Source organism: Pempheris klunzingeri, chromosome 3, assembly GCF_042242105.1.
Source record: "Pempheris klunzingeri isolate RE-2024b chromosome 3, fPemKlu1.hap1, whole genome shotgun sequence".
In the NCBI taxonomy this organism is placed as follows: domain Eukaryota; kingdom Metazoa; phylum Chordata; class Actinopteri; order Acropomatiformes; family Pempheridae; genus Pempheris; species Pempheris klunzingeri.
The window spans coordinates 29,642,355-29,670,338 of NC_092014.1; the positions used below are offsets into that span (position 1 = coordinate 29,642,355).

General features: G+C 42.2%; 1 protein-coding gene across 1 annotated transcript in view; it reads left to right on the forward strand.

Annotated features, from left to right (window-relative positions):
* Positions 1 to 437: 437 nt before the first annotated feature.
* Positions 438 to 27,984, forward strand: part of LOC139222784 (microtubule-associated tumor suppressor 1 homolog) — a 42,490-nt gene continuing 14,943 nt past the window's right edge. The window contains exons 1-7 of the mRNA XM_070854653.1: positions 438 to 1,604; positions 1,684 to 2,118; positions 4,059 to 4,314; positions 10,274 to 10,495; positions 12,690 to 12,920; positions 13,941 to 14,108; positions 27,320 to 27,450. Of these exons, the coding sequence (XP_070710754.1) occupies positions 438 to 1,604; positions 1,684 to 2,118; positions 4,059 to 4,314; positions 10,274 to 10,495; positions 12,690 to 12,920; positions 13,941 to 14,108; positions 27,320 to 27,450 (2,610 nt within the window). The remainder of the gene's footprint in view (positions 1,605 to 1,683; positions 2,119 to 4,058; positions 4,315 to 10,273; positions 10,496 to 12,689; positions 12,921 to 13,940; positions 14,109 to 27,319; positions 27,451 to 27,984) is intronic.

The following is a 27,984-nucleotide window of genomic DNA, read 5'->3' on the forward strand; positions in this document are numbered from 1 at the left end:
GTATTTACAATGTTAGAGAGGGAAAACAGGATAAATGTCTAATCAAGATTCATTCTATTGATTTGATCGATACAGTTATGCTGTTTTATCAAAATTACAAGTTTATAAAGATTGATTTTTTTCCCCTCTTGCTGTGTTTCAGATGTTTGCAACAGCAAAATCCTGAAAATGTGGAATCTTGTCTTCAAACAAGATGCGAGGATCAGGGCCCTTAAATTGACATGTAGTTCTGCACTTGACTTACAGTTATTTTGGAAATGCTGCAGCACTGTCATGCAGTGTCTAAAATGTTCAAGTGGATGTGTCAATACAAAGAGAGTAAAGATGATTAAATAGCAGTAAGGACCACTGGTTCATAGTTCTTCTATAGTCAGTTTGAACAACAGAGAGCCTGTTTAACAAAAGAGGCTCTGACTGTCTGCCTTCCTGATCCAGAGATGAGTGTTTCTCAGCCCAGTAACGGGTTCCCTGTCAGGGAGGAAAGCGGATCCAGCATGAATCTCCCTCTTCACAGTGCAGGAGACCACAACGGGAATGCTTTCCCAGCTTCCTCTCCCTCCACCTCCTCTTCCTCCTCCTGTCTGGGGGAGTCGTCTCCCGAGTCTCTGCGGAGTCTGAGTAGCCTCAGTGGAGGCCGGACTGACAGCCCACAGGACTATGACATGTTTGAGGTCACCCTAACGACAACAGTGATGACCAAAATGGACGAAATGACAGATCAGGTAATTTCAAATTGGATACCAGAGGAGGAAAGTAAACCAGATGACAATGATACTATCTCTGTGGGAAAGATGCAAACAGCAACAGAGCTTACAGAATCCAACGACAACTCTGTGTCTGTTTACCTGGACGCCAACAGCGGTGAGCACCACCATGACACCTGGAATGACAATGACAACCTGACACTGGCCATGTCCGCGGCGACAAACAGTGGTAGCCTGGACAATAACGATGACCTCGGGAGTAACGGGAAAAGGCACGGCTCCTCAACTCCAGACTCTGATGTAACAGAAATCCCTGCCGATGATGACGACGACGATGAAGAGGAGGCTTTGTTTCTGTCTGTGAGCTCTGACATGGGCGCTTGTACAAGCAGCATGACCGTCAAAAGCTCAGTCAATCCAGTCCAGTCCAGCGACGGCATCACGAACCCAGGTGGCTCTGCTGTGGTGACTGAGCTGCAGTCAGAGGGGCCTGTGGCTGTGAGTGTAGCTGATGATGAGAGGTCAGAGGTCACTGCCTGTCTCCTTGGTCTACCTCTGGAAAACCAGAGAGAGCCTCCTGCTTCTGAGGAAGCTACCCAGATATCCTCATCTCCTGCCAATCCAACTGAAGATGCGAAGGAAGTCACATCTCCTCCACCCAAAGAAGCTGAAAGATGTGCAGTTGGCCCCAAACCTACCCAACCTAACACCAGTCATCCAGCCAGAACAGCAAAAACCAAACCAATCAGTACTACGTCAGCTGCTTCCAAGACAGTGGTGTCCACATCTGTCAAACCATCCAGTCTGGAGGGAAAGAGAGTTTCCAGGCAGGACCTAAAGAATGTCAAGGCTAAAGCTGAATCATGGTCCACCCCATCTCCACCTACTACACCCAGCCAGGTACTGTACTGTGACTGAAAAGCTTACATGTATCAAGTAGTCTCAGCTGTCTAACATTTGCAATTTCTCCTCTACTCAGCAGAAGAAATCTGCTCCAGCCAATGGAAAGAGAGCTGTTCTTAGGAAGGTGGAAGCACACACTGGTGATGGGGGTAAAAAGCAAAGGCCATCTGCAGGTCCAGTCAAAGTGGCTGTGCTGCTGAAACCCATCAGAGGAAACTTCAAAGCCAACCACAAGACAGCAGCCAATGATTCTGCTCAGCCAGACAAGAAGAGTCTGGCTGTCAGTCAAACACTCTTTTCTTCGACCAGCTCTTTGGGGTCTCAGGTGATTGAGGAAGGACCCCTGGACTCTGCCGGGAAGGCTGTCCATGAAATGCCTGATAGACATGACCCAACTGAAGGTGTGGAGACTTCACATGCAAATGAGTTGTCTGTGGAGGACCAAAGGAAGGGTACCGGAAAGGCCTTAATGACAGAGGCCATTATGGAAAAACCAAGGAATCATAGCGGGGTGAGTACCAGCAGCATGTTTGAGTTTATTTTAAACTGAGCTCCTCTGCCCCCAAATTGTGTTTTCAGTCACAGTTGACATATAAAAATCATGTCATTTTTTCATTCAAATGTCAACATGGATCCAGAAACAGTTCTGGGTCCAGATACAAAGTCATGCAACATAGACATTGTGACGCAGATAAGTGTTGCCAGCTGTGGGACACATCATCGGTGATATCTCGTGGTCCTTCAGTGTGTGTGGGGAGTCATGGGGTATAGGGTGTTTTAGGCTAAAGAAAAGAACTTTTAGATATAAAGTAACACACGAAAAGTGTGAATATGAGCTCAGGTTGCTACTAATAGATTTATTTTTAACTTCCAGCTTTTGAGCTAAATGGAAAATAGCAATAATGTCATATACTCAAAAAGAGGAAGTTTGACATTGTCATTAATATTTGCAGGTCAAACTTAAGCAGGCAGCAGTTATGCAATGTAAAAGTGAAGGCTAGAAAATTAACTAAATCATAGACTGATGCAAATCTGCCTTTTAGCAAGTGGTATAGTTGTTTGGCATTGTTTACTTGTATCAGAGAGACAAAGTCAGAGTAGTATTAAGTGTGAGCTGTGTTTTAAATGAGGGAGTGGTGCACGTATATTATGGCTGCTATGTCTCTGGTATGTGTTTTTAAAGGTTCATTGAGCCAGTGACGGGTTTAAAACCTGCCCCAGCGTATTCTCTCATAGTCAGCCTTAGGGGTTATGTCAGCACATGGTGTGTTTAGAACAAGTCAGCTGTGCTGCACACACATACCGAAACATGTGCAACAGAAACAAATGTGTAAAACCTGCTGTGTTGTCTGTGTATCAGATTAAGGTCAAAGAAGGTAATTTTCATGGGGTTACAATGAACTACAGTTTTGTGTCATCAGTCTTGCTCGGTTATTCGCAGGGATTACGCCTAGTTTGCTTACATCGTTCCATGATTATTCTCCCATCTATAGTGGCGTGAGTTCAGGTGTCAAGACGATTCAACTAGATCTACTTTAACTAGGTGACTTTAGGACTTTAGGAAGATTCAGAGAAATGGTGTTACACGTGGGCATCCATCCGTCCACCTAACATGGCCACAGTTAGGTTTGGTCCAGCTGCCAGCTAGCATGTCAACACATGATTTAGTGTGTATTGGTATGCCACGGTAATCCGTGGGTTCAGCTTCTTGGCTCAGCTGAAAAGTTGAGGAGGCTATAAGCTACAAGAACATTCTTAAGTGTTTAATCTTTTCTGAAGAATCCCTGTGTCTGCTGCACAGTGATTTGGGGTAGGGAGGTGGTTTTGAATGAAAAGACGACATTGATTTTATTGGAGCACGTGTTGAACTAAGTGGACATAAGAATGGATTTGTGAATGTTTTCTGCTTTTTTTTTCTCCTTCACTCTCCCAAATCTCTGACAGCTCTGTCAGCACAAGTAGCTGTGCAACGGCAACTAGCACCAGTTTCCATAAGTTTAGTGTTCCCTGTGAAAAGACTGAGACAAACAGCATACCCTCATCTACAGACTCCATGTGTGCTAGTGTTTATAGAGGCAAGAGGGGGAGGCACATGGAGAGGTAGAGTAAGACAGAGAGAGAAAAGAAAATTGGCCTGGTCAGAGCCAAGATTCTCAAGGGGAATGTACAACACAATAGCAACTTTTTTTTTTTACCCCTCTTGTGGTTGCAGCACACTCCCAATTTCCCTCCTCCCTCTCTTTCCTTCTCTCTCTTTTCCTCCTCCCCCTCTGTTTTAACACACTCTCTCCCTCACTCCACCCCTCTGCTCCTTCGCTGCCTCCCTCACTTCCCCCAATCCACATTTCTAACTCTGAGCCGGGAATGGCTAACACCATGGTCTCAGTGCGCAGCTCTGAGCTGGGGCCCCTCGGCTGGGACACTGTCACTAAACGTCAGCTCTTCCTACAGAAAGTCTCCTCCAAGCTGGGGCCTAATGCCAGGCAGCATGGGAGAGGCACTGGAGCCGATAAGGGGACCTTGGGACTGGCTCCACCTCCAGGGTCAGGGAGCGGACCTCTAGGACAGGGTAGCCCTTGGCCTCCAGGACAGGGGAGCCCCGGGCCCAGGCAAACCCAGAGTGATGGCTCCACATTGAGAGAGGGTGGACAGAGTGCTGGGGGTGGATCTCCAACAAGAGTGAGACAGAGCCAAAGTCAGTGGCAGGGTGAGTTGATATGGTATCTGCATGTTTGCAGAGACGTAAACGTGAGCTGTTTCAGTACAGACACGTTTACTCCATGAAACCTGAAATGTAAACATACAGAAACATGCTGCACTTGGAGTGTATGTCTGACTCTCAGCTTGTCTTTCCGTCTGTCAGGCATATAGACTTGTGCCAGTCGGTGTGTGTGTGTGTGTGTGTGTGTGTGTGTGTGTGTGTGTGTGTGTGTGTGTGTGTGTGTGTGTGTGTGTCTGTGTCTGTGTCTGTGTGTGTTCGCTGGAAGAAAATCTCTACTTCGTCTCTGCAGCAGACTCAGGAAATTAGCAGGCTGACACTGCAGAGCTGCGAGTTAAAATGCCTTCCACATACCGCTACAGCACTCACATGCACACACACACACACACACACACATTCTCACGCACAAACACACACTGTCTTTCAGGCCCTAGCGAACTTTTGTGCGATTTGAATACTTTGTCACATACAGTGAGCAAGTTGCTGACGGACAGGCATGTGAAGTTAGGGTGTTTTTGCGTGTCTCTGCGCAGCTCGTGAGTGATTTGAATGTTAGACTATGCTTCAGCTGTAGTGTTGCCAAGGAGCAGGACGCTGTTTCTTTAACTCTTTGTCTTTAATCTCTGTCTGCCTTTGCACCATAGTTCACAAAGTACTGCTGGACACTCAGACTGTGTGTTTGTGTTCGCATGTTCATATGTCATTTTACACTTCACTTTTCAGGTTTGTCTTCAGAAGTTAAAGAACACATGGGAGACATTTTTCCTTTTAATGCTTTTTTATGATTTTTTTTTTTCTGCGTCATCCTCCTTTTGTTTTCTCCTTTCTCTCCTCTTTCTTTTTTCCTTAAGGGAAGGGTGTTTGTTTCCTGTCAGTTGCCTTGTATGCGTTTTTGTGTGTATGTACATGCAAAGTGAGTTGAATGGTGAAATGGAGAGGTTCAGTCACATCCTGACATTGTTGCCTCCAGTCTGAGTCTGTGTGTGTGTGTGTGTGTGTGTGTGTGTGTGTGTGTGTGTGTGTGTGGGGCTAAGTATAGTGTATGGTGATGAGATGTGGTTGAGACACCTAACTTAAACATGATGTCCCCTGTCTGGTGTCCAAGGCTCTGTAATTCCACTGTAACCTGTTTTTCATAATCACTGAACTACAGTGTGTCATTTACATAGCAGAAAATGTGCACATTGTGTGTGTGTTTGGATGAAATGTCTGTCTGTGTGTGTGTGTGTGTGTGTGTGTGTGCGTAAAACCAGATTTTTCTCCTTATAAATGTCGTATTCTAACGGACAAAAGCTTGTCTGTCCTCTTTACTGATGCACAGGAACAAACGGATGCCTCTTGATCTCAGCCTGAGATTGCCATCAATGGATTCCTTTGAGTGTGAGTGTGTGTCTGCATTGGGCCATGTTGAATTTGACTTGATTACTTCATTAGACATTTTTTCTATTACAGGCTTAGCCAGCGTGTTTATGTGCTCAGTGTTTCTATCTGTTCTTGAATGTGACAGGCGTCTGTAAACAGTTAACTCTGCCTGTAAGATAAAGGAAATGTACCTAAACGAGGACATACTGACAGGGTCAGTATGGATCAGGTCTTGCTTTTAACACGACACCACTTTTCAATAGATGGCTTACTATCTATTAACTGCTAAACAAGCATCTGCACATCTCATCACTCAACAGTTGAATGTATCCTGCGGCCCCATGGTTGCTGCAGCATGTGGTTCTCTCGCTATACTGATTCATGTTTTGACTCTTGAGTTTAAGCGTGGATTTGCTACTTTGTACCTAAAGCACAACACACCCTTATATCATGCACAACATCATCATTGTAGATAGCAGAGTGCTGATATCTTCATTGCAGATACATTTATTGAGAGGGATTTAGGCCAGAGGAAGACGTGGAAAGTTTGTTTCCTTTCCTGCCATGAAGTAACAAACCAAGTATTAAGATCCATAGACAGTAAGTCCCCAGCTTTCTTTCTAACATATATTCTAAGCAGGGAATGTAACACTTCCCAAATCATGGCAGAATAAGTTATAACTCAATGTTGTTGGTTTACTGGTATATAAAATTATGGAAGCAGCCAAAGGACTTCAAGCTTATAATCCTGTATACTTCACATTACTGCTGATCATTTATGAAGTACATCATGACTTTTGATTTTCCAGACAGCCAATGTGTTCATTTTTATGCCAGTGCCGTACTAAAATCAACAGAGACATAAAACTAAGGTAGATAAATAATCACAGGGAACATTTAGCTTCCTAATTTGTTGTTAGCTTAGTATCCAGGGGTCATGCAGTTGAGGGCAGCATCTGCTTAAAAAAAATCACCATCTTCTTTGTGCCCTCCTGTGCTTGTAGAAGGCTCAGACAAACGACATCGGCTGTTGAAAAGCATTTACAAGCTACAAGCTTGTGGAAAATAAAACCCAGAAGAAAAGCAAATGGCAAACATTGTGAAAGAGAGGATCTGATTTGTTGCTGAATGTTGTTCTGCTGCTGATTGTTTAGACTCCGATGTTAGTTTAGAGCTTGGTCTTCAATTCATGGTTATGATTAGGTTAAAGTCTTGGGTTACAGAAGAAATGTAGTCCGGACTGGTGTAGTCAGACAATCGTGTGTACACGTGTGTTTTTGTGTATCAATGGTAGGCACACGGTAGATCTATAGTGTGCCATCTTACCTAACGTTGATTTCCGAGGTAAGAGAATCCAGCTGCTTTCCTCTTGCTGGCTTTTCATCACAACTATAACCAAATGAATCCAGATGTTTCCTGCGAGCTTCAGTCGCAGTACAAGTTTTACTGCTGCTCTACCTTCGCCAACAGAGAGTGCATGTGTGTTTGTGTGTTAATGTGAGGTAATGTAATTGCGGTGAACACATGTAAACTTTTTTCCCTCCTTTTATAACAAGCCCTGTTTTTTCACAGTTCTTTGTGCGCTCTGTCTGCCCCCCCCCCCATTGGCAGGGGAAAGTCAAGGGAAAGTCTGTGAAATTGTAATTGAAACTAATGATTTCTGTGGATAAATGAGCTTGTTGCAGTGATTGATAGGGCGCAGCACAACAGTAAACATAAGTTGTAGGTCATAAGCGTACAAAACCAACAGTAATAACTAGAAATGTATAAAAATTAAATAGATTGAGAGCAGATTATGCAAAATGCACAAATTAACAGTAGTAAATCTGTGTAAATGAGGTCATTTAGGAGAAAAATTGTCTAAAAGACAGTTCGGCTCCATTGAACCCAAGAGGAAATGGGATAACTTGTATCCGTTAGTAGGACTGTGCAAATAGGTGCAGGGTCAGATGCGACCTCACATGAACTTTACAACTAGGCATTGAAATTCTTCACGCTTGACCTGACACAAGATGCCTATACAAGCCCGTGCTTCATTTGATTTGGACTACTGTCACTGTCCTATTTGCATTGACGGTATTTCAGTGGTTCCCCAAGCTGTACTGCGTCACAGGATCTGATCCTTAGGTTCGATCACTCAGTTTTACAAAATCAGTCAAAAACGTGGTCTGGCGTGAGATTACATTTTGTTCCTGAATTAAATCTGAAGACAGCAAGCTTATCTGTGGCAAGTTTATTGTTTGTTCGAATCTTTCGTAGGTGGTGTATTTTGTCGTTCAGAAAGTTGAGCACACATCTGCGATCTAGCTTCATTGCTGAATCGGAGTGGCTTTTATATCCAGGGAATTTGTCCATGAAGTGGACTGAATTACTGAAGTACAAGAGACCACTGATTTTGTGATGTACTTCTTCGCTGATGGAACACTAATTATGATTAGACATTGCTTCTTCCTCGATTTGCAATGTTAAAAGTAAACGTAGAGGGGGTTTAAATTGTGGAAATGTTTGCATGGAGATGTGATGAGGTTTTTATTTCAGAGGACAAATCAGAACAGAAGGAAGGAAAAGGAAGAAAGCCGGTTATCAATCACCTGAGTTCTTAAGAGGGAGGCAAATGTGTTAGAAACACTCAGCATTCAAAGATTACAGAAGAGGAAGGAAGTTGCCATTCCAAACACTGTAGTGTCCACCAACAATATCATGGCATCAAAAGGCCAGAGAAGTAATGGTGTAGCACCCCGTTCATCTGTGGCAGCAGTCAGGACTGCTGGGGCCTCCCTGCTTAGCGGGAGATCAGGCTTCAGGTCCTGAGCGGCACTGCCAGGTTGATGCGACGGGACTGGGCTCTCTGTGTTGGAAAACAAGTTTAGAAGTTCCTAAATATGCAGTGAGTTCGGTTTTTAAATTAAATGAAATAATATGAAATGACTGTTTGGGCAGCTGCAGACAGAAACAAAGTAATTTTGTTGTTTAAGGGTCCACAAAATGTTTCGCTTCTCATGGAAAATATTTCACTGACTGTGTTCTCATTGAAAGACTCATTGTTTGTCATGTAACATTTGGTTCTTTTTGTGTTTTTTGTGTTGCTGTCTTTTATCTGTGTGTAACACACACACACACACACACAAGAGCATCTCACATCCCTGGGTTGGTGTGAAGAGGATGGCGTCATGGATCTCAGGGGAATCCATTCTCCTTTGGTTTTAGGAAAGAATGTGTGATTCAGTCCACAAAAATGACGAGAGTTTGAGATGTTGTTTCACATTTCCATAACTATACGAACGTCAGTCTCTGTTGCAGCAACATGTTGAGTAAAAACCTCACTTGTACATCCTCAATAACAAAAGAATCATTCTGTCAGTTCTGAATTACAGATGGAAATGTGGTGTTTGTGGTTTCTTTGTCATCATGGCAGTTTCTGGTCTTGAGTTTTTTTTGTGGAGTCAAGAACTACATCTGAATCCAGTCTTACATTTCCTGACGCCAAACTTACAGATGTTGCTGTTATTTTGGTATCAGGTGAAAAACCACTGGCTTGTAAAGGCGCTTATTCGTCAGTAGAATCTTCTAATGAGTTTTAAGGCAGCTTGTTGATTTTGAGATGGATGGATGGATGGATGGATGCTGATGGTGAATAGTTTGTTGCAGTAATTCAACTACGGCTTCTCTGCATGTCTCTCCACATATAGATCTATATCAAGTAGACAGAACTGACTTCTCTTAAAGCGATTTTGGATGTTTTCATCCTCCGTGCTCTTGCAGAGGATCCTTGTTACAGTGACACCCTCTTCTTTACGATGCTTTGACAAAATAACTACATTTTTACACAATATTAGCCACACTGTGCTCTATTATAACCTCGGCATCTTAACGGCATCCATCCATCCATTGTCTATACCGCTAACCACCACACCACCATGATTTTTTATGATCTTAGAGTACTTAAGAGAGTACTCTAGTACTCTGTTCTTGTAGGTCTAAGTCCTATGCACACTTGTGTACTCGTGCTGTTCAAAATACAAATCTGTAATTATTACACAAACTCTACCAGAAAGAACATTACAATATATTGCATTCCAGAGAGCGCTGGTAAGGATTCCTCCTCTGTTTTTGTAGTTGAGATGGTAAAAGGCCATCCTACAATGGTTATCATCAAGTGCAACATTAAACTACAACTGTTACATCCACACCTCAGTTAATTTACATGTATGTTCTTTGATAAAATACAGCAAAGATTTCTGGGAGAGAGTTTTTGCAATAAATGGATGTAAAGTGTACCGATACCTGACATATATCTTGTACATTATGATTGGTTGGCTCACAAAACGGCTATGACTGCCATTTTAGCAAAGGTTCGACTGTACTGGAATTCAGAAAAGTCTTTGGTTCGCATGTAGAAGAATCGACAGTTTCCCCTTCAATCTGTATTGACTTTTCTTCTTTTTGCTTTCATTTTAAACAAACCACAGGTCACATGCGCACACATTGTCATGGACATACTGCAGTAGATACTTTTCCATTTAGTGTCAAAGTTCACATTGTGTCTGTAATGAAGAATAAAGCTAACTCATGGCTTCTCTTCCAGGTATCCCCAAACCTCGCACCGCTGCAGAGCGAGCATCTACACTGGCTGCCACTGGTCCGGCAAGTTACAACCCCAAGCCAACGGCCAATCAGCAGCCACCGTCGGGGTCAGTTGGACGACTTGCCGCACCAGCTGCATCAAAACTTCCTGTTAAGGGATTACCCACAAGCCTCAGTTCCTCGTCGCTGGGAAACAACGAGAGCAATGGAGCCACAAGTAAAGGTGAGGTGGTGGAGTGGGTGTGCATTTCAGATGAGCTACAAAAACACACACAGGATCAGCAAAGGTGGGTTTCTTTGGTGTGGTTTCACTGTCATGGCTATCTTAATTTCCTTTTTATTTAATTTGACATTCATTTTATTTATTTTTTATAAATTACATTAATTTTTTTTATTGTTAATACAGATATTTGTTTCATATTTAGGATAAGGAAAATGTTTCACATGATGTTTCCGTTAAGAAGTATTTATTCCCTCTCAGAGGAAGGACAGTCACATTACTGGACCCTGTACTGGGTGCTTAAACTTATTTGTCAGTGGCATTCCTTTGGCAGGTATCTACCTTTTCTCTCTCGCATTTGGCCCTACTGGTTTATAGGCTCTACAAACCCCTACTAAATATCCTAACTAACTAATATACTAACAATAACATTGGATAAAAGCTGGTAAATAACAGAAAAAAACTAGTAAGTGTACTGCCATTTATTTTAAAACATCTCCTGTAAGTAAAATTTATTCAGTTATCAGCTGCACAGGTTTTCCCTCACTTCTCTGTTCCCACTCATACTGTAACACAGTGATGCTTTCAAATCACTACGTTGTTATGGTAACTGGATTACATTTGCAATTCCTTGGTCCTTGGTCCCCAACTCCTGGGACATCATACTGTATGTGTGTGGAAAGATATGCAGTTTGATTATACTGATCAACAGAATTGGTTGAGTAAGAAGATATTAAGGTATTTTGATCAAATCCCACACATCATTTAGAATTATTATCATGGGTTTCAGGAGGCACACTCTCAATAGTTGTTCAATTGGCCGGTATGGAAAAGGGAAGATATATAAATATATATATATAGTGTACTATATATATATATATATATATATATATATATATATATATATATATTTATAAATTCTGTCTCATAATGTCCTTTCTGTGCAGATGTGTTGGTTAAACGTCAAAGGTTGTTTTGTACTAGTTTTTGCTCCACAGACCTCATCTGCTGCTCTGTGTCATGCACTGCCACCTGAACGTTGTTGGTGGTTTTCTGCATGTCTGGATCAGTTTTTAAATGCAGTCAATCAATCTTTATTTAGAGTGCCAATTCATAACAGCGTTATCTCAAGACGCTTTCCATAAAGAGCAGGTCTAGACCAAACTCTTTGATTAAGAGACCCAACAGTTCAGGAATTCACAATTAAGGGGTCAAGAATCCTCACATGAGCAAGCATCAGATATTATATTAGACAATAGTGGCAGGAAAAACTCTCCTTTAATGAAACCTCGAACAGAACCAGGCTCAGAGGTGGGCGGCAGAGACAGAGAGAGAGAGAGAAAACAAACAGCAACCAGTATACTAACAACTAGCAACTACAGCACTGACAATAGGAATGTGACTAATAAATTAGCAATATGTTAACATTGGAAAACATGACGAGTGGCCGACGATCCGCAGCAGTGATTCATGAAGCCAGAGAACCACAGCAGCAGAACCGGGACCAGGATCCACAAGAACCTGAGAGATGAGGGGAAGATAGCAAGTTAGCCCAGAACATAACAACAAGGGTTACTATTGCTCATTTCTTATAGCAATAAGTGAGATGTAGGTGTCAACAGGGTGATAGCAACACACATAACTGTCAAAAGACAGAAACAAGAAAACACCATTTTGTTATTCTTTGCTTGTTCTTTCTTTCTCTGTTGTACTTAACAAATGCCAGAAGATTAACGTCGCCCTTCACACCCCTTCACACATCCTTAAACACACACATCTGGGACAGATGTGATTTTATGTTTTCATTTCTATTGTCTCCCCCAAATCTAATCTCTGGATGATCACACCGTTTCCCTGGGTTGGGTTAATACTGCTGCGTGCATGTTGGGTGACTAATCTTGTGTGCACGTATTCAAACTTGCCAAACAGTTTGTATTAATTGACCGTATGCGTGAGGAGAGGAATTTCCGGAACATACTAACATTTAGTTTTTTGTGTACTGGACTCTGCTACAAATTAAATCTTTCTCCTCATCCTCTTGCCTCTCCTTTTTCTTTATCTACCTTGTTTTCTTCTCTATTAGATATTACATCATTACTCATAAAATTCACAGCACATTCAAAAACACCCACTCAAATGTTTCGCTCTTCCATCTATATAAAGCATTCTCATATTTTCTGCATCCTCTTTCCTTCAGCTTCCACAGGAGCTCCAGAACCAGCAGGGACCAAGCCGGATGAGCGGCCCAGCAGAACCACGCTTCCTGCGGGTACCCAGAGCACAGCAAAGCTCAGCGCCAGCACTGCAGCTACCACCAGTAGTCCTAGTAATCCATCTACCAGCACTAACAGCGGTGCCACGGCTGCACCAAAACCTCCTGCAATGAGAGGCAGAGCTTTGTCACTGCAGGCCAGGACCACTGCTACAGGTGTGTGTGTGTGTGTGTGTGGGGGGGGGGGGGGGGGTGAGAGGTAGTTTAATCAGACAAACTGCTGTCAGAGTAGACCAGATCAGATTTTTGGTTAAAGTCTAATATGGAACAGATTGATACTGCAATCGCTTGATACGTTCAAAGGGAAATGTTGTCTGTCCTGATCATTAACAACAGTTTCAGTCCTATTAGCAGCCTGTTCATCAACAGTGACGACTATTAATGTGTGTTCAAAGAGAATCCGATGGGGTTTCGATGGCACATCATTGTGTTGTAGTGTTTCTCTAAAAGTTGCAGATACTGATTATTATAGTACTGTTCATTATAGCACTCTGACATTATAGAACTACTGATCAAAAGGCTATTGTCTATATTCAAGTGAACTTTTTTTTACTACTATCTATTTACTTTTTGATTTAAGGTTTGATTTAAAACCCAAACGGCAACAGAAGACAAATGGCTCAAACTTAATTTCAACAGCTGTCCCCTTTGAGAATACACAACTTACACAAGTAATGTGCGGGAAATAGCTCATTTACACACTTATTTACACTTATTTATTTAGTACTCTATCATTTTGGAATGTTAGGACATATATGAAGGCTGGTATGATTCTAGATGTTGAACTTTTCTTTTGTCAGTATGTGTGCATGCATAAAAGAGCGACTGATACTTTGTATTAACGGTGTAAACGACTCTGCAACTTCCTCTCCACCTATAGTAGGGGCAAGCTAGCAGGTTGGCTTTATAATACACACGAACTGGGTACCTTTGCATTGTTTATCCGGTTTGGGACAGAGAATGGATAATACATGTGCTTGTACAGAGAGATCGTGAGGGACAAAGATGGAGTATAACAGAGAAATAGCGTTAAACAGCTAGGTGGAGTCACTGAGGACTGAAGAAAGAAAAACTAAACAGAAACGTTTCAGTGTCAGCATCTGAAAGCAGACGAGTGAAACAAATCCCTCTGGAGAATTTCTGTGATGGGCTTTGACTTCTGCATCCTGTCCACAGGTCCGAAGGCCCTGTCAGTCACCAATTACAACACGGCCAAGACGGCAGCTGCCAATCAAACAGCAGCAAAGATGCCTCCTACTGCCAACCAGGGACTGACAAAGCAGGCAACCCAGTATTCGTTGCAAAGAAGCGGCTCAGTGAGACTCAGCCGACTGAGCACAACAGGTAAGGATTCACTAGAGGCTGTTTGTCTGACTTTTGCCTGCTTGTGTACTCGCGTTCTGTGTCGGCGAGGAGAGATATTTGTGTTGAAAGGGCTGCAGGTGTGTCAGCATCTCAGAACCACAATAATCTCAGGATTCTTGGCAAACGTCTAGCGTAATCACGGCTACTGTGTGTTTGTGTGCCTTTGACGTATGATTCTGGGTAATTTGGCTCTTCAGACGATACTGTTTGTTGTTTTTACGATGCTCTTGACAGCCAGATTTTAAACGGGGTTAATGGAGGAAACACTTAGGATTGCTTTGAATCTGATCAGAGTCTCAACACCAGAAACAGGTTTAAGCTCTTCTCACGGACAAAAATGTGATCCTCTATGCAACAGATTTGTATTAGTTTGTATGTTGCACACAACTTTTAATAGTGTTATGAGATCACTCCAGTAATTCTGAGACACGCTGCTCGATGTTTACTGTCCAACTGCACACACACACAAACTGGCACATTTGGGCTGAATGTCAACAGCTCATACCTTGGATGCTTAAGCAAACATAATTATCATCCTCTGCAGTCTCTCTGTAATTATTCTACTGCTCGTGACACACACTTGCATGTGTACCCACACACACACACACACACACACACACACTGCTCTTTGAATTTCAAGTGGAACCACATTTGCATCTCAGGAATACTTGTTGCATTTAATCTTTTAGTGGTGTTCAACCCAGTAAAAAATAATTTGTTCAGTGGTTAAATCCAAGCAGTCAGCAGTGTACAGCAAATGACCTAATTCAATATATCACATTTTTGATGTAATGGTGCAACAAAAACTCATTTTAAGGCAGCTTTCAAATCTTTTTTTTGTATCAAGACAGCATTTGAGTTAGTAATGTTGAAGCGGATAAATGTACAGTCACAGTTGTTGTCTTAAAGTTGGAGCTTGAAAAGCACTGGTCATATTTACTGTAGCCTGTCTTCTGTAAAGTGCTGCTGGTTTCCTCCGTGCGGGCCCCATGAAACCGGGGCCTGTGGTTGCAGCCTCCCCCTCATGTGGTGACTCTGGTCTGGGCCCGGGCGCCTGGCTGCCTCCCCTCTGTGGCTGGTCCTGGAAGTCTCTCTAGGTCCTGTGGGGAGCCACTACTCACAGACATGCTGTCACCCTCGTGATAGCCTAACCGCCGTGCGCTCTCACACACGCACACACACACACACACACACAGACTGAGGCAGCTCAGTCCTACAATTCAGAGCCCCACACATGCATTTAATTCCTACACCTCTCTCTCTCATTCACACGCACCACAGTAGCCCTCAGGCGACAGTGGTTGGTTTGGGCTCATAAAGTACTCAGTGGCTCCCTTTAGTTCCTTTGTCTCTATTGAACATGGACTTTATTGTTTCTGACACACACACACACACACACACACACACACACACACACACACACACACACACAGCACTGGTTTTATCGTCCATGAACTGTATTGTGCTCTCAGGGGACTATATGTGTCAAGACTAAGTTGTAATTTTTGGAGGCTGATCTAAAGTTCATATTTCTCTTATTTAGCATGTGCTCTACAGCGCACACTTAAGTTTTACCAAGCAAGGCTTTTGTGTAAAAATGTATCTTTAACACCTTCAATCACAAAGCAAACCTGCAATACAGAAATGATATCATACCCATTAGCTGAATCAAAGCAAATGCTCGATTTGTGAGCCCACTAGTTCAGTTACATCCAGCTGCCATTTGGGGCTGCCAGTATACGAAGACGCCTGGTGCAGCTGTGAATGATCACCTTTCTCTTTCTTGTTAGTTTGTGTTAATGACCATCTGGTTTCTGAAAAGAAAGATACCAAATCCTGAGATACATTAGAAATGCTACCTAAGCCTAAGCTCTGTGGATGGCTGAGTAATAATGACTTTTTAATTTTGTTTATTTTAGTTTAGATCATTAAAAGCATGCACCTCTCTTTTCCATCTTCACAATTCATTCTATGAAAATCACTGGCTACAGTGGAAGCTCTTGTCAAGTGTTACTCTAGTGCTATTCATACTATATCGAGCGGCCAGTTAGACTTTATTAAAGTGGGCGTTCTCCTGCAACTCATGGTTTATCATTGTCATGTCAAACCTAATTATTTTAGGCTCTCTTTTGTATCAACTTCATCATGCAGCCTTTAGCAAGTTCATTGGGTCCCCCGAGCTCCAACTAATGCAAACCAATACGACAGCTTGAACATTGTAGTTGTTTTCAGTTCCTGTTGGAGCCGTTTAGAGAGCTGTTGATTCAACTCTATGGTTATTCTAAACGCTTGAATCTCACCAAGCTGTTGAACTGTATCGTATCATAATGAGAGATGTTTCCAGAATTTAGCTTATGTTCATTGATATAAATGGAGTGGACATTATCACAAATACCTCTCAGTATAACAGAATACAGCTGAGACGCACCACACGATGCAACCTCCCAAGTATTGTAAATGAAACAGTTCCATGAATGGAGGATTTAAAGCAGGATGGTACTAATTTGCAGTAGCTGAGTCAAAAGACTACATGTTTATAGCAAACATGGAGCGCAAACGACAAATAACACCTTAAAACTCTGACACAAAGCAAAAAATACAAGAGGAGAAGTAATGACATTTGTTAAATATGCACAGTATTTACAGTTCAGCAATGAACATGCCGTCCTCCACAAATTGTGTAATCTCCTGCTATAGAGGGCAGTATTAAGACTTAATCACCTAAACTTGAACAAACAGCTAAACTGCTCTCATGATGTGTTTGTGTCTCTTCTCCAGGCGTCTGTGTGTAACTATAATATGGCACCTGCCACTGAGAGACAAATACACAGGCGTGTGTGTGTGTGTGTGTGTGTGTGTCAGAGAGAGAGAGAGAGAGAGAGAGAGAGAGAGAGAGAGAGAATCCTCCCACTTTCTACAGTATTTCCACTGTTTCTTGTTGTAACCTTGACATGATTTGTTTCTGACACACTCTCTCATTCAAATGGAGGCAGAGAGAACGGGAGACCTGTAAAAATGACGTGGGAGCGAGCGATTGAGTGAAGAAGGGAGGGAAGAGTGAGCGAGCATCGGAGAGAGATTATTCAAATCCCACCCTCTCCCCCTCCCCCTCCTCCCCTGCAGCATCCGTCCCTCTCCCTGTGTGTGTGTGTGTGTGTGTGTGTGTGTGTGTGTGTGCACTTGGTTCACAGAGCTTTGGAAAACAGCAGTGAAATAGAGGGAGTGTATAGATGGTTGTCTTTGTCCAACCACAGTGTGTGTATGTATGTGTGTGTGTGAGAGCGAGAGCTACATTTGTGTGACAGCAGACACACACACACCTCTGTGGTGTGGTGTATGTGCGGGGGACGGATCGCTGTGTGTTTTGTGCGAAACAGCAGAGACGGACTACTAATCATCACCAGTGTTGAGTATTTTCTCTCCTCCCTCACCAACGAGTACTACCTCTCTCGTTCTCTCTCTCCATCGTTATCAGTAACGGATGATTCATTACCACTTGGGCGACAGTAAAGCATGCAGCTATTTTTGGCGCCATTTTCTTTTTTTCTTCTATTGGCTACAGAAACCAGTTCTTCTTTGGTTTTTCTTTTTTTGTTTTACATTGGTGACTCTGTGGCTCTGAATCGATCAAAGGCAGCTACTGGTTTTTTAATGCCTCCATTTTCCTCCGAACAGAGTCACAGGTTTACCTTTTAAATTCAAAATCCTGTTGTTTTTTTCCTCTTTTTTTCTGATCTCCATATGGCTTTCGTGGAGATGCAAGGCACAAATTCCAGTGGAATTATTTTCTCTTACCTCTGGGATTAAAGAAGAAAAAAGGGACATTTTGACTTCTCTGAGAGTTAAGACTTCAGTTTTTAAGTAACTACTGCGCATCTCAAATCATTCTTGCACAAAATACTTTGGGAGCGGTAAAGTAACTAGGAAATCATTTCCTGAAGTAGGTGACAACAGTAAACAGGCCCAGACAGGCAACACTGGGAATTTGGACCACAAGAAGTAACTGGGTAGGTACTTCCTGCAGCCCAGGAGTCTTTGAGAGTCTCGAGGAGCAGAGAAAGTGCTCGAAAATCAAAGGTCTTACGCAAAAAGACAATCCACACGAGAAACACCAGTCTGCAACCAAGTATTGGATTAAAAACAAAGACAATGTTATGGTCTCCCAGACTGTCGCTCTCCAACTTCCACGTGAAGCTGACAGCCAAAGGACTCTTCCGAAACCTCCAGTTGCTGTCAGGATGCAGGAAGAACACTGTGGTCTTCCACGCAGGTCTGGATATGCCGCTGCCCTCCCATTCTTACCTCCAAACCATCCGTGACCCCATCCTCACTAGCTGTGCTTAGAGCTCCCACAGAAAGTTGTGATTTTTCAGTTTCACACCCGTCCGTCCGTCCGTCCGTCCATCCATCCATCCATCCATCTCTTTTCCCCATCATCGTCCTTTTTACCATGTGCTCTTGGAGAGCTGGAAAGTCCTTCAAGGTACACAAGACACATGACTGGGTGGGGCTGAACTAAGATGCTACCACAGTCTAGCTACTTGTGTTAAAGACACTCCTGAGAGCGTAATGTTTGCTACTTATTCTTTATTAGCTTTCCCTTTTTGTTATCGGACAAACTCAAAGAATCAGTCATTTTGAAAATGACTCTGTGTTCAAGTTCATTTAGCATCACAAATGGGTGTAGCCAAAAAACACCTGGCTGTGCCCCCTGGATCTATTCACCTTGTAACAATAAAATACTTATTTTATGTATTTTGTCAATTAGTCACCCTTTTCCATATTACTTCACCCCTCCTTTCAATCCGTCTTCCTCTTCTTCAACTATGTCTGAAGGGTGTGGTTGCCTTTGAATAAAGTGAAGGGATCAGCTTCCTTGGCCTTTTTTTTTTAGCTTCATCTTTAGTCATTGGATTGTAAGCCTGACTCAAAGGCCACTTCACCCTCTTACACCCCCTGCTCCTCTGGCTCCTCCTGTTTCCCTGCATGGCGTTGGCAGCCATTGTTGCCTCCGTCTGTCCTCCACCGTGGGGGCTTTCAGTATTGTGTACCACAGCCGCCATGGATAGGGTTACAATAGGCCTCAGTTGTCTTAACACTAGTGTGTACGTGACTCTGGGCCTATGTGTTTGTGTGTGTGTGTGTGTGTGTGTGTAGAAGCTTTCTGCACGAGTGCTTGAGCAGTGGCGTGATGAATAGCCATGGCTGTGGGCTCCTTTTAGCCATGATATCCACGCCTAGTGGGGCACCAACCACGTGACTTGCAAGCATACACAAACCAGAAATGGCTAAGGACGCATCTGGCTTTTATTTATTCAACCATTAAAAGGGTGCTTTCTATTTGTGGAAGGCTTGTGTCTTCTGAGTAACGCGGCATAGCGTGTGTCGTCACTGTGAATGGTGTTGACTTCTTTTACTCAGGAGATGCTGCATTAAGCACTAAACCCCCTGTGTTCCTCTCAATGCTTGCTATTTTTGCTACAGTAGAGCTTTGATGCATTTTCTACTGTTATGTCATTTTGAATAACTTTCTTTGGGTTTAGTCTGCCAAGCTAATATTACTAAATGTTAGCATTATGTCAGTTTCCCTTTCATGCTCAAAGTTAGCGTTGCATTAGCTCCTGCACACAAAATAAGGCAGTGAACCAGAGCTGTATATTTGAATACATCAATATGATATTTAAATACACCAATAAAGTTGCTTTGAATTATGAAGGGTGCGCATGGTATGTCAGAAGCTTAAGTTAAAAACATGAACCACTGCCAGGCCTTTGGATAATCAGAACACCGTGTAGTGAGAGTACAGGATATGAAGTATTCACATGTGGGTCTGTATATTCAAAACTGATGAGAAATGGAGAAGCTATATGAAAGGTTTTAAGATCAAAGCTGAAATAATTCACCAAAGATACCAGAGAGTTGAAATTATATGCGTTTTGCTTTGTTTAGAAGGAGCAAATAAGCTAATGTGGGTTTTGACTTGCGTATCTGCCAGTATTAGGCCATTGGGCTGATTTCTTTTATTTGTTTGGCTAATTTACTCACTAATTATTTCATCATCTTTGTCAAGTTGTTTCCATTTAAATCCATTTAAACTCTCCAATTTGTCTGCATATTTTTTCATGTTAAGCATCATCAAATCAGTTTCATGTTTTGCAGCCAGTATTTTTCTCATTTGATTTTTGCAGGGGGAACATGTTCCTCCTTGTTATTCAGTTGAGCTGCACTGCCGTCCTGATGTTCCCCTCTCTGTCGCACTGTGTGTCTCTGCCGACCCATCTGAGCCCAGTAGCACGTGTTTGGCTGCAGTGCATTTTCTCAGTCTGAGCTCCACAGACCCACTTCCCCGCTGCTGCCTGCCATCACCCTGAAATGTAGGTTAGAGGAGGCTTTAGTCACCACATGTGCGTGTCCGCACACACTCGGCAGAGAGCACTTGTGCGCAGTGGTTCAGCTGAGGCTGGCCAATGGTGCAAGCTTTAATCTGATGTGGAGGTTGCTGTTTTTATCCAATGTGGTGGCAGATGAGGTTATTAAGGGTTGTGTCTGCTGGACTAGAACATTGTCCCCAGGCTCACCAGGCAGGGATGTACAGTAAATTTGGGCTGCGGTATTCTCTAATATTTGTAAAACTAGGGAGAGATGTTCTCTGTGGGGATCGAGGTCATGTGCAGTTTATCTTTTGTCCACATCTGGAGCTGCATCTGATCTAGAAACCTCATGTGAAGTACCAGTTGTTTTGCACAGCGTCTGCCCCTGTGGCTAAAAAGTGCTTTATATTTTGTTCAAAAACAGCCGGTGGTTAAAATGATCTGTGCATTAATATCAGAGTGGCTATTTCACCCCATCTTTAATGATGGGCAGGGTATTATTTGCATACTGAGAATCTCTATTTTAGGCATTTCTTTCTTATTAGGCAGTTCTTGACTCTTACATTTCTCTCAGTTGATGTCTTACAGTGAGGTGGTTTGGCTCACTTATACGCTGATAATTATCCAGAGATCCTTCCTGTGGTTTTGTAGCACTATAGTTTAACAATCCATAACTAGTTCCTCTGTTGCACTGTTCCACTGCAGTATTACTCAATTGTAAGGTCCTGAAGAGCCACTAGCTGTGTTTCTATCCAAACCAAAGTGGAAGCAAAGATAAAATAGAAATTAATGTTTTTCCACTGAGAATTACTGGAAAATCTGTTAAGATGAAGAAAAATCATTCAGCAGAAAGATTGAACGAGTCATCTTAAACTGATTAGTACTATTAAAATGATGTTTTTCGGTCTCTGTATTTCAAGATGGCCAAGAATTAGAATGAAGCACTACTACATTTTTGGCACTGGAGCATCCAACAAATGGCGGCTGTAGCAGGTTTGATACTGGATGGATGTTTTAAAATTTAGTACGTGATAACATCCAAATCTACGTTTGTAAATCTTTGCTTTTAGTGAATCAATATAGCCTCGGCAGTACAGCTTTTTTAAAATTAAGTACATAATTATATGCATGAGTACGTTTGGATGGACACAAATTGTCTGTTTGGTCATTACTGAGGTTTTCCTGTTTCTACTGTATTCAATATCCTTTTGTAGATCTATGAAAAACAGGCTCCCACAGTTTAACTGATTTGTCAACAGTATGCCAGATAACATGGATGCTAGACAGGTGAACAAATATGACTCACAGCTAGTTGCTAGGTTACCAGATGGTCCAGTTTGCATGTAAACGGGTCAAATAGTGCACATATACGCTTGAGAACTTGTTTCCATGGCAACAGTCATGTGGAAGCTGACTCTCCAGCGCACCCACAACATGAATCTATGATCGGACCTGATAGTTAATCATCTGCAAACTCTTGATGATTCCAGATGGCATCTTTTGCAGGTTTATTTATGTTCCTCCAGCTTCCTGAAGAAATGCCCATCAGTAGACAGATAATAGCTGCACCTGGGGTGACTCTCCTCCATCAGTGCATGCAAGTGTTTCTCTGCAGCCACATGGGGAGGCAAACTGATAAAGACACTCTCTGCAGTCATCTTTCCACCTCGATACATGCAAGTGATGTGAATGGTTTTGCAATCTAGGACTTATAGTTTAAAGTGCATCTGTGTATTGATCATCTCAAAATTGATGAGACAGTCCTTCAGTCCGAATGACTTGTGATCATCAATATGTGTATAAACCACTAAGATAATACAATGTCCCTCTTAACACCTGCATGGTTACTTCAGTTAGATATTTTATCGTAGCAATGCAGCTGGTCTCTATGCCAATTTAAACTTTGACTTTGCTGATTTGGATGCTTCCCAAAATCCAAATCAGATCTAAGATCAAATCACCCGCCCAAATCAAGCCTCTGTTGGAATCTCCCTCTTCCTAAAGAGGGATTAGATTATGTCTTAATCCATGTGAGTAATCTGAATACATCAGATTAAGGAGATTAGGATGGCTCTAACTACTTGTCGTGTATGTGTCGTGAGCTATCCCTGTTTTTTCCTGCTTTGCTGGCTCAGTTCTAGCAAATACACATACAGAGAAATCCAGCGTTATCTGTCTGTGAGTAGGTGGTGTTAAATTTGTAGTGCCAGCACAACTTGGCTGCACAGTCAGCTCTCAGTTCTCTCTGCCTCCACTCGCTCTGTTTATGCACAATATATCTGAGTCTGTGTTAATGAGGGAGCTTCATAAAGACAGATCCACAACACTAATTCATCAGTTAAGCCTGGATGTTGCCCAGAGCCAGCACTACTTTCAAGAGGCCTTTTTACTCTATGATCCCTTAATAATTATAATTAATATACGATTAATTATAATTATTAAGGGATGATATCTGATATGATTTAATCTATCTACTGGCGACATGGCGTCATCGGACAAAATTCTTTGTTATTTGTGTGTATGGTAGTTTGAAACACAGGAGGCTCTCAGCTTTTTCAGTGTCAGAGCTAAATAATGTGGCAAACGGTTGAACACTATACAAATATTTTAGGGAGACGATGGTACATTCGCTGCGTTTTACCGCAACACAGACCCCACTCCTCTGACATCTGACCTTTTTCATTCTTCCACTCCCCAACTACACTCCCTTACTGGTTTTTCCTCACTGGTGTTCTGATGAAATGCACACCAAACAGTCCTGCTAGTGAGCATGAGATTGGTACAAATAAGATGGCTGACATGATAGTGATGCATATTATACTGATATATAATGGCTCCCATATACCAAATAACAAAGATATGTGAGTGTGGAAATATTCCGTTTTAAATAGAATTCATGAGTAATTGAAACCACAGACTAATGAAACTCAGCTGCTTCCTGTTATCTAGGTACTGAATAGCATTTATCATGCACTCTCCCTATAATTCATATGATACGTCCCTTTGTTATCATATGTTACGGAGGTCATCTTAAAGTGTACTGAAGGAGATTCTCATGACATTCTCACAGCAGGAACTGTCCTTTTTTTTGTCTTCGTTACTTGTGTAATGTGATGTGCATGCTAACAGTCTTGTTTCTCTCTCAGTCTTGGCTCAGCAGCTTTGCATGACCGCCTGGCAGACTCCAGGTACAAACCATCATCACCAGCACTCACATAGCCCATTGCACATTTCAATAAGTGACTCACACTTTTAATGAGATGTGTTGTCCGAGCAGCAGTTAGTAAACACATCATAGACTAGAACAGTGCACTCAGTGGAGTGCAGCAGGCCGGGCGATCTCTGCTATGCCTAATCACAAACTAAACCTGTAATCACTATAAGCTTTAAAAGATATTTGGTCAACTTTATCTTTCTTTATTACAATATTCGGTCCCCGTGCTGTGTTTGTAATTGCAGACTCACGCTGTGTACACTGTATGCTGTAAGAGTTTCAGTAAAGTTGTAAAAAAAAAACAACAAAAACTTACAGTCATGGCGGTGATGTTATAATGTGCATAACTTAGGCGATCATAACATTCACGGTTGCTGGAGATGCCTTTTATGCTATGATTTCAAACTGAAGCAGTCCACAGCAATCTTCTTCGATAAATAAAAGTAATCTTTTAAAAAAGCTCTTTTAAATGAAAATGTATTTATGAATTTGTTTATCTATTCATTCACTTTTAATTATATTCTGTTACCTCATATATTTATTTCTGGATTCATTTGATCAGTTTATTTATTCCATTACACAGTGGCACCAAAATATGTTGGGGTTTGCAGGATTTCTGAGCCAATTTGGCAGTTATCGGAAATAACTGATAATTATCAAAAATAATCAGTAATTATATTGATTAATGGGACTTAGTGTAAAGTCCACCTCCATTGGGGCACCACCTCGATAAACGAGGAAAAGATTCAGTCTTATTAAAATAACTAAATTATCAATAAATACTAACTAGGAGAGTAGAGGTTGGCAGTATTCACTCTTATACAATATTAAAGAAGACAGCATGTGGATTAAAACATTTATTGAAACATAACAAAGTCAAACATACAAACAATCTAACTAACAAACACTAAGGAGTGTGTGTGTGCATATGAGGGGCTGTGACTATGCAAAAGAAGGAAAGATGGAGGATTCCAAAAAGGTGGGAGAACCAAATGGTGACTCCCTACAAAATGGCTGCCAGACCTCCTCGTGTGTGGATCAGAGACAGACAAAGGGCCAAGCCATGTGCTGTAGCTGTTAGTTTAGCTTTGTCTCTCGGTCGAGGCCTATTTGTAAAGCTGTATGTGTGAGTGTGTAGGATAAAGGTGGCAGGTTAGGAAAGGATGGTTAGTCTGTAGACCCTGTGTCTGTGTGAGCAAACTAACCTCAACACATCACAGCAATCAAACTCAATGAACATTAAAGCAAATCAAAACCAATACATTAACAAGGTTAAACCTGGTGCGTTTAGCACTAAAGGACTCTGGGAAACCGAGTTCAGAGAGGCAGCCACGTAGCCCTCACCATTTCTGGTGGGCCCAACATCTAATCTAGACTAAAATGGCATTCCATAGTTTGGTTACCAGTGTTTTTGTCAACTGTAATTTGGCGTTGCAAGTGTAGAATTGACAAGTAATTCATTTATTTAGTTATTTAACTTTTACCAGAATTTCCCCCTGGGGATCAATTAAGTATTTCTATCTATCTATCTATATTTTATTCTGAAAACAAATGTGTGGAAATCACTTACATCCATTACCACCATCACTGATTTTGATTTGATTTAATTACTGCTCTTTAATTAATTGCCAACTAGTTTGTGAATTTAAAACAAGCCTTACTCCAAAGGCAGAGAAAAAGAAATAGTAAAATAGTCATTTCTATGTGCATTTCACTGGTTATAAGTCAGAAGAGACGGACGCGCCAACCAAGGTGTTCACTGTCAGCACTCATTCAGTGTCTGTTTGCCTGCAGATGAAAATAGAAAAGATGGCAAAGAAGTAATGCTCATGGTCTCATGGTCACGGACAAAGTCAAAGCAGTGACAGCTGTGGGTGATGTCACGATGTGCCCCCCCCCTCCCCGTGCCGTAAAAACAGTGTAAACTGAAGTGGAGAGGATTTCTGCTGACATCAGTACTGCATGGAAGCATGCGGGAACATTCAGAAGAGCAAAATGACCACAGGAGCACAGCTGTGTGTGTCTCTGCTTTTCGCTGTAATTGGAGAAGGAGGCACATTTACTACAGTACAGTGTTCCTAACAGGTCTGAAGTCAGTGCATCGTGTCCACTTCCATCACAGGTATACGTTCACCTAACGCGTTCTCACCTCCCAGTCTGCTTTGTATTTCTGCAACCACTGACATTTACCACACTCTGATTAATGATACGAGTGTCTTTGTTCTGCTTATTTTATTGTTGAGATGGTAAATATGCATTAAACTCAATATTCATATGAAACTCCTGCTGTGTTTTAGATGAACCCGTAGCTGTGACGTCCACAGTGCGACCTAACAAACTGTGGGCTGTTGTAAATGAAAGTAAACTGACAGCTTTGATTCACCTGTTGCCCAAATCTCAGTATGTGGTAATGGATTTCTCTTCCTCTACTCGCCCTCATACCGAAATGCAGAGCGGTCCAATCCATTTGAATTATTTTCCACTTTCTTTCTTGTTCCTCACCTGCTTGCCCAGTTGATCAAATGGTTGGTGGCTGCCAGTAGGTGGCAGTAACCTATCTTGTATCTTGTAAAGAAGTCACTGCCGGCCTGAGGCCTTGTTGACCGGGCCTGAGCACCAGCACTGACTTACAGAGTGCAGACCTATTGGAGCTCAGTAAGATTTGGACTGTAAATGTAAATTGGATGCAGGATTTGAATCATGGTGAAACAAATACATCCTGCCATGATGGTTTAACTTTGTGTTAACACACAACTTGATTTTCCATTGACAGTTTCAGCCAAGACAGACACATCGGAGAGAGAGAATTTAATCTCAGTTTAGCTCACAGAACTATCTAAGAACTATCCTCATTTTCAGAGCATTAGCTTGTCAATCTGTCAGTGTGACTTATTGATTACTGATTGATTGTTATTGAGTGAGATTTCGCAACGTTGTTCCTAAAACTATCCAGCTAATAAAGCCAACTGAATTGAATTGAAAGAGAAAACAGAGGGCTGAAGAGCCGAATAGGAGAGTGGAGTGTGTTCTACTCATCCACAGACCATCATGCTACCAAGTGTCTGTCTCCCTCTCTCTCTCTCTTTTGCTGTGTCTCTCTCTCTTGCTCTCTCTCTAATTGTTTAGTCTCTGGTAATGCACTCCTTAATGCACACTCAGGGCCCATCTCTCTGTCTCTCTCTCTCTCTCACACACACACACACACACACACAGACTGGCCATCATTACCACACAATCCCATGATGCATCTGTCTCAGCCTAGAACAGTCAGTAGGGCGTATTCTCATTTACCAGATGAGAGCGAATGCATGCGACGAGTTTGTGTGCACGCACAGATTTCTTATGTTTTCTGTGATTGGATGCTGTGGTGGCCAGACTGACGGACATTGTGTGTGTGTGTTCATATACTTTTCTCTGTTTTCTTTATGTGTTTGGTTGATATCTTATTCGGAGGATGAATGAGTGTTTTAGTTTAATGTTGTGACCCTGTACTTTACACTTTGTTAATGGGCTGAGTGAGTATTTTGTGTGATGGGAGTGTGTGGACACCATGTTGAATGTTGTACCTGCTACCCACATATTAAGTGGTCGCCGTTCTCTTGTAGTGGACAAAAACAAACCCCGGGAGGCGTCGGCAAAGCCTACAAACACCAGCAGCAGCTCACAGGTAGCAGCACCTGCAGGAGGAAACAACCAGAACCAGAACCAGCAGCAGCAGCAGCCTCCACCTGACCTGGTATGTTTTGTCCCTTTCTAAGTTTAGAACTGTAAGATGCAAACTAGGTTTAGTCATTAGTCATTTAGTCAAGCTGAATTAATCAATCAATGAGCCACAGAGACATTTAGATGTAAAAGAATATAATGGATTATTTCTCTGTACATCTGCATTTCTTGACTACCTTCTTGTTCTCATATTAAGTAGTGTTGGTATAACATTTTAAAAAGATCATCACTCCTCTATTCTAACCTCCAGTGTACCAATCTCATGAAGAGTACAATTGTATTTGGATTCATCCAAAGGCATTTATTTTACTGACATGTTACATTTAGGCAGCATGGTGGTGCTGTGGTTAGAACTGTTGCCTCACAGCTTCAAATCCCGGTTTGAACCTGGAATCTTTCTGTCTGGAGTTTGCATGTTCTCCCCGTGCTAGCGTGGGTTTTCTCCGGGCACTCCGGCTTCCTCCCACAATCCAAAAGACATGCAAGCTAGGTTAACTGGTGACTCTAAATTGCCTGTAGGTGTGAGTGTGAGTGTGAGTGTCTGTCT